Source organism: Talaromyces atroroseus (genome assembly GCF_001907595.1).
Source record: "Talaromyces atroroseus strain IBT 11181 chromosome Unknown scaffold_1, whole genome shotgun sequence".
Classification (NCBI taxonomy): Eukaryota; Fungi; Ascomycota; class Eurotiomycetes; order Eurotiales; family Trichocomaceae; genus Talaromyces; species Talaromyces atroroseus.
Genome location: NW_017971433.1, coordinates 1,059,006 through 1,072,816, shown reverse-complemented (window position 1 = coordinate 1,072,816; position 13,811 = coordinate 1,059,006). Strand labels below are relative to the sequence as shown.

Here is a 13,811-nt window from a genome sequence, read left to right as displayed (position 1 = left end):
TTTATGCTGTCACAACCCCATAGCGTAAGTCCTGATTTTCTCTGCTAATAATCAGAAACAGAAAAGACAACTAATTGGATACCCGACAGAAAACTACATGCAATATGGCCAAAACAGCGTCGCCATTCCAGGTGCTTTGGGTCTTGGTGAAAATACCGCTTCAAACTTGTCTAGCGCTTTCTACGCTTTTACTTTTCTGACCTCCGTGCCATTCGGTATCTTGGCAGATGCCTGGCTGGGACGGTATAAAACTTTATGCCTCAGTTTTGCGTAGGTCTCTCTCTTCGTTCCGCATGGTCTTGTTATGCTTTATACCAGTTTGAATCGATCATAGGCATTATTATAGCCTCAATTTTTGCGGGTGCTTATTACTTTTTATCACCTCACTTCCATTGGTAGCAGATCACTCTGCCAAACTCATTGGATTTGTCCTCGCAATGGTATTCTGGGACTTGGGACTGGTGGCGTCAAAACCACTATAACTCCCTTTATATGTGAGCTATCATCTAATGCTAACTATGAGATTGTCAGATCAATGGTTTATTTGAATAGGAGATCAATATACAACCGTGACACCACAGTTGATAGTCACGAAATCAGGCGATCAAGTCATCACAGACCGAATGTTGACCCTTCAGTATATATATAATGTCTTTTACTGGTAAGGAATTGGTCATTCTCGGAAACTTTCACCTTCCATCTAGACAATATATTAGACTTACCTTTCAAAGGTTTACCAGCATCGCAACGCTGTCTCTGATTGCGTCGACATACTTGGAGAAAGGGGTTGGCTTCTGGGCTGCTTACCTCCTGCCATTGTGTTCTTTCTGGATTATAGTATTTTTATTGCTCCTTTGGTACAGACAATTAGGTAAAGAAGGCTTCCAACCATCTAATTATTTCACTGGTGCCAAGTGCTAATCACCGAGATTAAAAGTGAAACTCTCCCCTCAGGGAAACATCCTGCCACAAGCAGCAAAAGTTATCATGTGCTCAGCTCGAGACCGGTTTCGGTTAGATGCAGCAAAACCGGAATACCAAAGAGAGAAGTACGGCAGGGACGTTGAATGGGACGACGTGTTTGTCTCGGAGATAAGAAGAGGTCTCAATGCGTGTAAAATCATGTGCGTGTATTCTCTACAAAATTGCCTATTATATATCCATATATGTTTCTCGTTACTAACATTCTGAGAAAAAGGGCATGCTTCGTACCATACCACTTATGCAATAACCAAAGCGTCAACAACCTCATCACTCAAGCCGGGCAGATGCGTCTCAGCGGAGTACCAAACGACGCAATCAAAGCACTCAACCCCATTGCATGTGTAATTCTCGGGCCCGTGATCCAAAAGTTCCTCTATCCTTCACTGCGCAAGCTCGGAATTCCCTTTGGTCCCATTGCACGCATGACATGGGCATTTATCACAATGAGTGCATCGATGGCCTTGGCCGCCGGCATACAAAAGCTAATATATACACGAGGACCCTGCTATGATCAACCGCTTGTTTGCCCGGATTCTGACCGCGGCAGTATACCCAATAACGTGAGTGTATGGGTGCAGTCACCTATTTTCTTCCCGTTGGGGTGTGCTGAGATTTTGGGGTTTACGACTCTGTCTGAATACGCCTATGCCGAAGCACCGGAGAACATGCGCACCTTGGTGCAGGCATTGGGACAGACAGCCGCTGGTGTCGGGTCTGCGTTGGGCATGGCTGTTTCTCCACTGTCAGATAATCCGCAGGTTTTGTATCTTTATTCCGGGCTGGCAGCGGTGATGATTCTGGTTGCCTCGACTTTCTGGTTGGTGTTCAGGAAACACGACAGGAACTATTATTGATATTCGAATCGGAAAGGAGCCAGTCTGCCGGGGATATGTATCGAGATAGTCGTCATTAATTGGACACCGCTCTGCACATGAACTTGTGCAAGACGGCCGAATTATTCCATAATCATGAAATAGAGTCGTCTGCATAGCATAACATTGACATAAGTACTTAGGGCACATGTGTATCATGTGACGGGCTGTGGATAAATAATCAACAGTGCTCTATTTTTATCACTTGACTTTATCCGGCCGAGCTAGTCTTTCCTCGTGCAGCCATCCGACTTCGACCTCGACTTGTTCTTCCGCGTCATCACCAACGAATAATCCTGCGTCAAAAGCCCTTCCAGAAACAGCCAATTTCACACACGACAAATGGCATTGCACTGATGAGTTCTTCGGCTTTGTTCTTAGTGCCCGCCGTCCGAGTAGTGCAGATTGCAGCGTCGTCCAATGGCGGCGATGGACAATGCTAGCGGCATTCTTAATACAACATGGAGTCTTTGACGGGCCAACCACGACCTGTCTCTGTACGCGAACTTATGCAAGGCCGCAGAACTGTTCCTCACGCTACTGCAAAGCTTGGGCCTATATCACTTCTTGGGACCTCGCTCGGTCATCTCATTCGGTCGCCGTGACTGCGTGACAGCGCGTGGAATCAACATCTTATTCGTCGCTCTGCTGACTGCTGTTCAGAAAGGGAAGAAGCTGGAGCTTGCACTGCGAAATCTCCGGCCATTGAGATTCAGAAATGGCGGTGGACAGACAGCCACCACTCTTGGGCTTGTCGCACTTTCGACAAGCCCTTGACCAATATGCGACGATTTCCTTCTTGTTTGCCCAGCTATCGTGACACTAATGTACATTGAGCTACTTTGCTATTTGTCCATGGCTCGATAGACCTTGTCTTATCAAATCAACCGATCCCATCGCTACCGCGCGGCGTGCATAACAACAGTTTATTTTAAGCAAAGGGTTGCATACACTCGCAACTTCAGTTGAATGTCCGACTAGCTTCTTTGTTTCTCCCAAGGACTCGCTCGTCTAGCCGACCCCGAAGTAAAAGAATAATTTATACCGCTTTTGCTCCAACTTCTTGTTCTTCCCCGTTCATACCGAATAAGACGCCTTCCCTGCACAATTTGACCGTCTTTCACACACACTTGTGCTTGTGAGAGAGCAATGTCTGACAACACAATCGTCGATATTTAGTGGAATCCTTCAACGTTGCGCATTAGTTGCTTGGCTCTGCACATGAAAGCTCTGCGAGTCGCTCAATCCCGCTTGTGTCTCTGTGTTTGAATATAGTTACCAAGGACTCAGATTCTGTCAGACACGGTCACAATTTCGTTCGGTTCTTCTCCGTATCGCACTCATCTTTACATAAGCAAGATCAAAACCTTACACACGGTAGCATCAATCTACGTCGTTACATTCGATTGTCTTCCCCTCTGCCTTGGGTATAAGGCAGTTGGTGACAGTCCAAAATGGTTGGCAATCTATTCAGACCACTGGTTTCGCTGGCGAAACGCATCAATGTGCCTATCATAGCCTCAATCACAGAGTCAGAACAGGCGGAGATGAACGAAGATCCGTGGAATAAATCCGGAAAGTACGCAGAAGCTTGGGTGTATTTTAGTATTGTTCTTCTGTTCTTGACGTTTGTGGTCCGGGTATATCACCTCCTGAGCGACCGAATACGAATAGCTGCATACAGAGAGTACAATGCCAAATCAACATCACCATATGGCAACACATTGGGAACATCAGACCTGGAACTCGCGAGTGCCGCCACTGACAGCTCAACCAGAAAGTTCTTCCCGGCAAAAGGGCCACTTCCTCCTTCATCCCGGGAGTACACACCTTCTTTGGTCGCACCGATGAGCTTTGTCATTGCAATTTTCCGCTGGGTCTTTTACAGGCCGATTCCAACCCTAACCATCGGCAAGATGCACTTCGTCTTTCCGTCACCCTCAGTTGTTGCTCTTGTCGTTGTGGCCTTCTTATTCACTGCGCTCTATTGTTTCATCCCGAAACCACTGTATTTTTCAAGCATCGATCTAGGTTCACCACCGTTGGCAATTCGCGCAGGTATGATAGCGCTTGCAATGGTACCTTGGATTATTGCCCTAGGTACCAAGCCCAATTTCATCTCAATAGTGTCTGGTATCAGCCACGAACGTCTCAATGTCATTCACCGGTGGCTCGCGTACATTTGTCTTTTCTTGGCTCTTGTCCACACGATTCCATTTTACATTACTCCGATTTGGGATGGTAACACTTATTATATTTACCAAAAACTATTCATCCCACAGGGCTACCACATATATATTTACGGCAATGGATTCGCTACGCTCGTTCCACTTATCGTTCTCTGCCTTCATTCTCTATCATTTTTACGTCAGAGGGCCTATGAGGTTTTCGCTTACTTGCATGGTCCAATCTCCGCTGTCTTCGTGGGAATGCTTATTTGGCATTGTAAAAATCTGCTCAAATCGTGGGACTACATGTGGGCCACGATTGCACTGTGGTTCTTCTCGTACTGCATCAGAAGTTTCTATCTCAATTGGTTCGTTCCCTTGCGACTCTCGTGGATGATTGGAGAAGAATCATCAGCCGTCATTCTTCCAGGAAACGCCTTGAAGGTGACTATACCAACACAAATGAGATGGAGACCGGGACAGTTTGTTTACTTACGAATGCCGGGTATTTCGCTATTGGAGAATCACCCCTTTACAATAGCTTCACTTTGTAGCGACGATTTCCCATCGAACTATGGACCGGAATTTCGTGACCTGGTCCTTATAATCAAGCCTTTTAACGGATTTACGAAGAAACTCCTAGAAAAGGCGAAAAGGAAAGGACCTTACAAGATTTACCGGTCACTTTTGGATGGTCCATATGGGGGAATGCAGCGTGAACTGGCTGCCTTTGACGATGTTGTCTTTTTCGCTGGCGGTAGTGGTATTACTGCAATCGCTAGTCAGTTGCTTAATTTAATAAAGAAAATGAGAGATGGGAATTCTGTCACAAAAACAGTTCGAGTTGTTTGGGCATTGAGGCGCCCAGAGATGATGGGATGGTTCAATGAAGAATTGAGAATTTGCAGGGAATATGCTCCAGCTGGCTCTGTTTTTTGCAGCTTCTACTTGACAGGCTCAGATAAGGACAAGGCTTACGGTACAGAGACGGTGAATGAAATTGTGCATGGTGTCCCTAACAAACGAAACTCAGCGTGGATTCGAGAGGCAGCTGGAGGGGATTTACAGCAAGAGAAAGAGCTTCGACGCGAAAATGAAGATGATATTACTCCTCTTCCGGGAGCATATCTGGCGGGCGGTGCTAGTTCCAGTTATTATCCTGTAATGGCTCCTGCTCGCTATGACCCGTACGCGCCATATGCATACGCGCATGCACAAGCAATCCCATACGGGACACCACAGAGCCAAAATCAAGGATTCAACTTTGGATTTGACCAAAATCAAGTACTGGAGCAGCAACAGCAATATAACCAGCTCCAATATCAGCAGTACATTCAGCAGCAACTTCAACAGCAGCAGCAGCAGCAGAATTTAACCTCATCTGTCCCAAATAACCGCAATACATTGTCACGGTTCGCTTTTCTACCACGACAGAAACAAGATAGCTGGCGCACGGAGTATGGACGGCCCAACGTCTCAGAGATGCTGAAACAGCAATCAAAGAACTGGGGCCGCCGTACCTGCGTTTTCGTCTGTGGACCGCCAACTATGCGAGTAGAAATAGCCAACACAGTGGCACGATTGCAGCATCTTGTCATAAGAGATCCGACAAAGGACGAAATATTCCTTCATGCAGAGAACTATGCTGTATGATATCTTCTCAGGAAAAATGGTATAAATTTACAGAAAAGAGGGGTTAGCCTTGCCTTCTTCTTAAGTATAGACTGTATTGTTTTGCCATTTCCCCGGCTTGTCATCCTTCGTGTCCTACTTTTTCTGTCGCTATATCTGCCAACGAGGTATATGCACGCACATTCAATGACGGCGCTTGCTTTCTGTATTTTGTTCTCTTTGTCTATATATCGCTTTGCAGACCTGCTTTGTATTTTATTGTATCTAGTTGTTGTCTTGGGATACCCATTGAACATATACACCACTTTATATTCTAACTCTATCATCTTTCCGAACCAGATATCCAGGCTTTTGTAAATATGGAATGCCAATCCGTTGTACTGATAAATATCGAGAATTGTTCTATATTGACTTTGCTGGGTATTTGGTGGATCTATCATATGGATGCATAACAACAGGAAGGCTGAAAAACAATCACAATGCAATGACGAAAAGTTTCAGCACACTGCATGAGGATTCAAAATAACGACGGGATTGGCGAAGCGTAATCGAATTATTTATCTTGCGAAATTTCTTCCATATCTCGTTTGCGTTTACCAGAACTAGCCGTCGTTGATGGGGAATCATCTCCGCTGTCAAGGATCCGACTATCTGTGAGATGCACAACGCCGTGATCGTCGTCTTCTTCTGCTTCTAGTTTCTCCCAATCGTCGTCCTCATCGTCGTCCTCGTCTTCATCCTCCTTATATTCTTCTCCGCCCGGTCTAGCTTCGACTTCGACTCCGTCTTCGTGATGACGGTGCGGCTCCGATTGCTTCTCTTCCTCCTCTTCCCAATGAAGATCTAGCCTCACAATCCTCGCTCCTCCGGGATTAAGACGTCTATAGTAACCATTGACAATACCATCCTCAACATGAAACCCTCGGGCGATATACCATTTCAACCCTTCTTCGTTCGTCTCATGAACATGGGCTGTGACGGTTCGAATATTGTAGTGCTTCACAAGCCTAGATACGCGATAGGACGAGTCAGATGGTTGCAAAGGCGGATTTGAGAATAACAAAGAATTGAGCAGTGAGGCCGCGACTCCGTTCCCACGATGCGGCGACAAGAGGTGGAGGGTTTGAATGTATAAATTTGTTGGTGGCTTGCTGCCATCTGCCTGAATAATTCCAGCGAAGTCTGGAAACAGCCTTTCCAACCGACATCTAATTCCTCCAATTACTTTGTCTGTGCCGCCTAATCCTCCCTTCGCCGTTGGCTGGTGTCCTCCAAATGTAGATTCCGCAGAGGGACCGCTAGCCACGGGATGGTCATGATACACCGCGACCCTTGATAACGAAGCAATAACCGGATCTGTAATGCATGCTGTATAAAATGAACTAGGATAGCGTATCGGAAGCAAGAGACCGGTGACGCGGCTTAAAGAAGGAATATGGGCAGTGCGGACTGGGTCGATGGTGATGTGTGGATGAGGGCTTCGGTATGAGCCCGAGGGCTCTGGAAATGGTACAGGCTCAAAGTTCGGATCGCCAATCGTGGGCGGCTTTCCCGGTGAAGAAGACACCGTTGACTGCGGGAGTACGAGTGGTGGAGGGTGAAGTGGTGGTTTAATCAGGGAACTCTGCAGGGATGGAGGGGAAAGGGGCGGAGAAGTGGCAGCGGCAGTTGTGGTTCGCTGTTGCGCCTGCGCTTTTGCGAACACCTGGTATGCCATTGGCTGCTAAACACAACAAGAAACAAATACGGAATGCGTGCGCAAGTGAAAAGCGTTGAGAAGCCTGAAGTGCTGGCGACAGGGAGGGGAGGTAGAGACGTTGCGTTGTCTGCCCGCGGCGCATGCGGAGAAACCGCGCCGATAAGGCCCTTATCGCCGCTAAGCCGTTTCAGGGCGCAGATGGCTCGGAACGTAACTAACCTTAACAGTCTGTCCGTCAGGAAGTCATAACTCCCCTTCACCACCACATTCCACCTTCGCAAGACGACGCCAGATTGTGCATCGACCCCGAGCGAGCCTTGCGGGCAGGTAAGTTGCTCCCTTGGTTTTGCCACAGCCCCCAATCAGACCGAGTGGCTGAAACAACGTCGGAATTCCTCCCAAGGCGTCAGCTCCATGCTTTTTCGGTACTACCTTGCTAACATCTTGTTGTGATATCTTAGACGGAGTCAACCGTTACGCTCCATCATAAGTCTTCTTCTTCCGTCATCACCTCTCATTTCATGGAAGATATCCCCTGGTCCAACGCATTGGCATGAGCCCGGCTTAAGGGAAGCGCATCGATTCGTACAAGATTGGCGACTTGAGTGTCGAATTCCTCCACGGCGAATCACTAGGGCAAATATAACCAGCCTGATTTGATGGAATATTAAGGGAACATTCATCGATGACTGGAAGAGGGGTGCGGCAACTTCCTTGCTGCTGAGCAATTGCGAGTGAGTGATTGACATATCGATACAACGTCAATGTAAGTTATTCGCTGCTGCATGAAAATATCGGTTCTGTCTTTCTGAGTGTAAACTCTCGTGCTGAGTTTCCGCGATGGAGCTGGTTTCATACAAACGTGGAGGATTTTCTTGTCAGGCAACAAAAGTGCAATAGAGTACAATAACTCTGCTTAAGAGTCCGCTGACTGTGTCTGTGAAAAGCCACGAAATATTTACGAATATGGCCGGCCCAGATTTAACCAAGGCCGCAGATGGTAGCGCTCCAGTCTGTACTTCGGCTTCATTTTCCGAGATGGTGAGATCATCCACTCTTTTGAAGATGCAATATGAGCAGAAACTAAATGGAATCACCAGTCCAAGGAAATTTTGAATGCCACATTCTACAACATCATACATGACATTGTAGCAAAAGTCCACCGAGATGAAAAACTTGCCAGAATGAAGTCTGCTGTGGTTTTAGCAAGACAGAAGGCCGAAGCTGAAGCGGAGGCCGGTGGGATCTCCGAGAAAAAGGTCCAGGTAGAAACAGAAGGTGCAATATGCGAAAATGGAAAGGTATACTTGAAGGGAAATCCCCTTGCCACGACTAAAGAGATCGTGTGCCCATTCTGCCGTCTGCCTCGTTTACTCTATCCAACTATGGGAGTTGGTGCGCGGCCTCCGCCAGATCCGTCAAAAGAGTATTGCACAAAGCATCCTCTAGTCAACAAACCTGGCTACGACGTGCATGGCAATCCGTTTGCTTCTGACAAGACGAAAAAGAAAAAGAAAGTTGCGAATACCAACACAAACACACCGATTTCCAGTCCACCATCTACACCCGATGCAAATGGCTCATCCAAACAGAATGCACCTGACTATCCGACAATTAAATGCCCAAATTGTCCGCGTTATTGCCAGACAAGCAGAGTGGCAGCTCATCTTGATCGTTGTATGGGCATCTCAGGCCGCAACGCTACTCGAAATCGAGATGCGGGTTCAGCTACACCTTCTACTGCAGGGCCGCCCAAACGGTCGCTTCCAGATGACGATGTCGCACCAGTGAATTTCAAAAAGAAGAAACCAAATACCCCCAAAAAGTTGGGGACCAATAAGCCAGTGCCTCCAAGCAAGTTGAAAAAGGCAGCCAGTCCGGATACGATGATCGCCGAGGAGGCTGCGGAGGCTGCAGAATCTGGCGAGTCACCCCACGATCCCTCGGTTGATGACGAGGATAAAATTGAAGTTTGAATGGATGTCGAGCACCCTCACCATCATTGTTTATAATACCTGTCTGTTGTCACTTACGACGTGGTCTACATAGCATTCTGGGCGTCAGGAGATTGCGGTAACATTCTGCAGGAAGTATTTTCATTTGATTCATTTCTATCCTCTTTGGTCTTGCAAACAATACCATTAGTTTTCATCTTGCGCCACGTCCGTCAGTGCATTATGCTATGAGAATGTACAACATGTATTCCATCAAAAATCTATTATCTGGAAAGAAAGGGGAGAAGGAAAGAAAGACGGCTTGTTAGGGCAAGTAAGCAGATGTAGCGCTAAACCGAAAGCGGTAACCGCTCTGGTATCGATAAGATCTCTTCCAGCCGGAGCTTCTTCCTACACCACAAACATCCCCCGCCATGTCCAACGTCTCACTTGTTGCTTGGGCTCTGCCCAAGCTGTCAAGCCTCCTGCCTTTAGACGAAGAATCGTTAAAACAGATAATAACTTATTCCGCCAGGCTGTCCAAGGAGGAAAGCGCAGAGCATTTGAAGAACCTCTTGGGCGATTCACCACCAGTCCTAGAATTCATCTCTACCTTCAATTCACGACGAGCCGATGCTGGGTCATCTGCCCCTCAGTCTGGTGCATCGACACCTCGGGCAACCCCAGAAGATGTTGCCCGCCCGGAAAGAAATCAGGCAAAGAAGAATAAACGAACCAAGGCGCCTCTGCACAATGCTGGGCCGGTGCGAAAGCCCGAGAATTACGGGAACGTATCAGGCGCATACAAAAAGGCCGATCAAGAAGAAGATTACATGGCCGCCTCATCGACAAAGCTCACTCGGCCGGGGGGTGCCCTTTCAGAAGCGCTGTCGTTATCAGCTAAACCGGCTGCTTCCTTGCAGCCCTCAACCACAGCCACAGACTCAGCATATGGTTCATCTTCGGCAAATTCGCGGAATCCGTCTCCAGTCCGAAAGTCTAATGTAAAGGCTCCTCCATCGGCAGCAGGTCCATTAATATCAGATTACTTGCCAAATGTGAGATCAAAGACAAGCAAATCCCAAAGGCCTGCTGGTTCGGGTTCTGGACAATCTACGCCTGCCAAGGGTTCTATGACAACAACGAATATTGCAGACCTGACTTCCGCAATCGCAGCACTCGAATTATCAACGAATCCTACACATATCAAAAATAGACAGAAATGCGACTGCAATGCATCGATACATCCGCTTTTCAGTCCGGCTCCGAATTGCCTCAACTGCGGGAAAATTATTTGCTCACTCGAGGGACTTCAGCCATGCTCTTTCTGTGGTGCGCAATTGCTGTCAGCCCAGGAGATTCAGAGCATGATCAAAGAGCTACGTGCGGAACGAGGGCAGGAAAAGATGAGGGCACATAATGAAGGTGTTCACCACGCCGGTATGTTTGACTTAGGAGGTGCTCCTAGTAAACTAGACGCAGCTGTTGCCCACCGGAATAAATTGCTTGCTTTCCAGGCACAAAATGCCCAGCGTACGCGTGTTGTGGATGAAGCAGCAGACTTTGAAACTCCTAATATTGGATCCACGCAATGGATGAGCCCGGCACAACGGGCACTGGCGCTCAAGAAGCAACAAAAGATTCTACGTGAAATGGAAGAAAAAGCGAAACCGGAGTGGGAGAAAAAGCAAACGGTTATCAGCTTAGATATCAAAGGCGGACGGGTCGTTCGCACCTATCAGGCTGCTCCATCGGCTTCTGTTTCTAGTACCGTCGAGGACGAGGAGCTTGACGAGACGGCGGGCGCCAGCACAATGGATACTGGTAACGGAGGCGTAGCATTTAGTAAAAATCCTCTACTTGCAAGCGGTGGTTTGCTACGTCCTATTTGGAAAGGTCCGGCCAATGGTGAAGCTGGGGCGAAAGAGTCCGGTAAAGAAAGCAGGCGCATGTGGCGCCGAGTACAAGATGACAATGATGATAATGAACAATGGATTCTCGATGGCGGTGCACACGGCTATAGCAATGATAGCGGAGCGTGAGTTGCTTTTTTTAAGAGAAAATAGATGGACCCTTCTTACTGCTTTAATGCAGAATAAGATATAAGTATAGTAATAAAAGAGAAAAAAGAACGAAAGTAAAAGAGAAGAGACGAGGCAACATGTCTAGATATCCGTGATAGTGTCACATTCACTTAATACCAGCTCTGACAAGAACAGCATGTATAGGTAGGATACCTAGAAAATTCTACTAGAGTGTCCAGGTGACTGCCAGATCCATCATTGCAATAGTATAATTGCAAACAGGGACTTCTAACAAACCAGGGATAGGTGCCTTTAGTGCCACTGGAAGAGTTATACCGTGGATTGCTTGTGGATGTTATATCCAACTGCATTCATCCATGTATGTGGAACATACCGAGGTTCTTCTCACCGACGTTAAGCGAGAGGAATGGAGTATATAAGCACTCATTCCTCGCAGTCGATAACTCTTAAATCAACCAAATACTCAATTCTTATTACCGCATTGACTGCTCTGCTCTGTTTGCGCGGGGAAATCTCTCTCAACGTCACTACGCGCTTAGCAGCGGATAGCTCCGGCCTCCTAGAATAATCGACACACCCATCACTAAACCTTGAAAAATGCTCGCCGAATACCTGGCTTCGGCACGGCTTGCAACGGGTGTTGTGCTAGCGGGTATTTTGATCTTTGTATGTTAAATCTGCTGTGGTTTTTATACCCCGGAACACAGCGGATCTGGGGTGTACATCATGGACATGCGGGGAAAGATAAGTGGCTAACCTTGCTTGATATTGATAATATAAGAGTTTTGGCTATGCTGCATATAACCGATTCTTGCATCCCCTCCGGCATATTCGGGGCCCATTCCTTGCATCCGTAACACCATGGATGCAGCTTTATCATGGGCTGAAGGGTGACCGGCACTTGTGGTTGCATCATCTGCACCAGCAGCACGGATCGCACGTCCGCGTAGCTCCCAACTTCGTCTCCGTAAATACTGCTCGAGGGCTTCGCGACATATACGCCCATGGAAAGCCCTTTCAGAAGGCCGACTTTTACAACGGCTTCACCGCCATCAAGGGCGTGTACAATACTCATAATGTGATTGACAAGACTGTGCACGGGAGGAAGCGTCGTGTCTTGAGCCATGCTTTCTCAGACCATGCTTTAAAGGATATGGAGGACGTCATGTTGCTTCATATTCGCCAACTTTGTGCTATTTTGGGAGAAGATTCCCGCGATGATGGACGCGATATTATCCTCGAAAATGAGTATAAGACTGACAAAGGCCTCGTAGTGCGCAACATGAGCAACTGGCTAAGCTTTATGACTTATGATGTCTTGGGGGAATTGTGTTTTGGCAAGAGCTTTGATCTGTTGATAGACGGTGCCAAGCGGAGAATGGTGCATTTGGTAGATCGGGCTGCTTACCGGCATTACGTTGTATGTGCTCCATTTCTGCTTCGATATCCTGCCTAAACAGCTAATGAGTATATAAGTGCGGGCTCTGGATGCCACTAGACAAATGGGGTCTCGACAAGATCTTCATTAGAAACCTCACCATGGACCGATGGAACTTCATTAAGAACTCGCGGGCTGAAGCCACGCAACGAGCTAAAGAAAGAGTTGAAGCCGGCCACGAAGCAAAGAAAGACTTCTTTTTCTACCTGTTAAATGCAAAGGACCCGGAGACTAGCGAGGGCCTTTCCATGCAGGAATTATGGGGCGAAGCAAATGTATTGATGGTTGCAGGCAGTGATACGACTTCGAGCAGTATAGTAGCAACACTGTTCTACCTGGTCCGCCACGCTGGAGCTATGGAAGCATTGAAAAAGGAAGTGCGCTCGAGCTTCACAGATGTCGAGCAAATAGTTAGCGGGCCACAGCTGAGCGACCTTGCTTATCTCAAAGCCTGTATTGATGAAGCTATGCGTCTTGCCCCTGCTGTCCCTGGCGCCATACCACGCGAGGCGATGAGAGGAGGAGCCGAAGTCGATGGTGTGTTTCTCCCAGCTGGCTCGGAGTGTGGCACGCCAGCATACTCAATCCACCGGCACCCAGACTATTTCCGCGAGCCTCTGGCATACCTCCCAGAACGGTGGATTGAAGGGGCAACGTGCCCATCTGCCTCGGGACTCTCGTGGACGCCCACCAAGAATGATGTCGAGGCGGCGCGGAACGCATTCTGTCCATTCAGCATCGGGCCACGGGGCTGTATTGGAAAGAGCATGGCGCTGATGGAGATGCGCATCACGTTGGCCAGGCTGATCTATTTGTTTGACATTGAGTTGGCGGACAGAACTGGCGAGGACGTCGACGGCCATCTAGCATTGACGGATCATTTTGTGGTGGCGAAGACCGGGCCCAATGTTGTTGTTCGGCGACGACAGGATTTGTAAATATTTAAGCTATGCATCCAGTCTGTATATCGAATGAAGACTTGTATGATCGATCGTACTCGTTGCGCACCAAACAAAGGCGCGAGTGAAGCGCAACAAAA

At 47.7% G+C, this 13,811-nt stretch overlaps 6 protein-coding genes across 6 annotated transcripts, besides 1 other annotated feature; 5 read left to right on the top strand and 1 right to left on the bottom strand.

Moving 5' to 3' along the window:
- Nucleotides 1–987: 987 nt before the first annotated feature.
- UA08_01455 (hypothetical protein) lies at nucleotides 988–1,838 on the top strand (the record flags this gene model as incomplete). Its single annotated transcript, XM_020261121.1, has 2 exons — nucleotides 988–1,124; nucleotides 1,199–1,838. The coding sequence occupies 2 exons, from the start codon at nucleotides 988–990 to the stop codon at nucleotides 1,836–1,838; spliced, it is 777 nt and encodes a 258-aa protein (XP_020123391.1).
- A 1,472-nt stretch (nucleotides 1,839–3,310) lies between these two features.
- UA08_01454 (hypothetical protein) lies at nucleotides 3,311–5,677 on the top strand (the record flags this gene model as incomplete). The annotated part of the gene is made up of 2 exons (XM_020261120.1): nucleotides 3,311–4,805; nucleotides 4,863–5,677. The coding sequence occupies 2 exons, from the start codon at nucleotides 3,311–3,313 to the stop codon at nucleotides 5,675–5,677; spliced, it is 2,310 nt and encodes a 769-aa protein (XP_020123392.1).
- Nucleotides 5,316–5,392: a repeat region (Identified by RepeatMasker using a combination of RepBase library and repeat library created with RepeatScout).
- Nucleotides 5,678–6,209: 532 nt separating the features above from the next.
- Nucleotides 6,210–7,373, bottom strand: UA08_01453 (hypothetical protein; the record flags this gene model as incomplete). Its single annotated transcript, XM_020261119.1, has 1 exon — nucleotides 6,210–7,373. The coding sequence occupies one exon, from the start codon at nucleotides 7,371–7,373 to the stop codon at nucleotides 6,210–6,212; it is 1,164 nt and encodes a 387-aa protein (XP_020123397.1).
- A 948-nt stretch (nucleotides 7,374–8,321) lies between these two features.
- UA08_01452 (hypothetical protein) lies at nucleotides 8,322–9,331 on the top strand (the record flags this gene model as incomplete). Its single annotated transcript, XM_020261118.1, has 2 exons — nucleotides 8,322–8,396; nucleotides 8,456–9,331. 2 exons carry the CDS (start codon nucleotides 8,322–8,324, stop codon nucleotides 9,329–9,331), a joined length of 951 nt encoding a protein of 316 aa, XP_020123398.1.
- A 392-nt stretch (nucleotides 9,332–9,723) lies between these two features.
- UA08_01451 (hypothetical protein) lies at nucleotides 9,724–11,331 on the top strand (the record flags this gene model as incomplete). Its single annotated transcript, XM_020261117.1, has 1 exon — nucleotides 9,724–11,331. One exon carries the CDS (start codon nucleotides 9,724–9,726, stop codon nucleotides 11,329–11,331), a length of 1,608 nt encoding a protein of 535 aa, XP_020123395.1.
- A 600-nt stretch (nucleotides 11,332–11,931) lies between these two features.
- Nucleotides 11,932–13,710, top strand: UA08_01450 (hypothetical protein; the record flags this gene model as incomplete). Its single annotated transcript, XM_020261116.1, has 3 exons — nucleotides 11,932–12,000; nucleotides 12,116–12,754; nucleotides 12,811–13,710. The coding sequence occupies 3 exons, from the start codon at nucleotides 11,932–11,934 to the stop codon at nucleotides 13,708–13,710; spliced, it is 1,608 nt and encodes a 535-aa protein (XP_020123396.1).
- Between the last annotated feature and the right edge of the window lie 101 nt (nucleotides 13,711–13,811).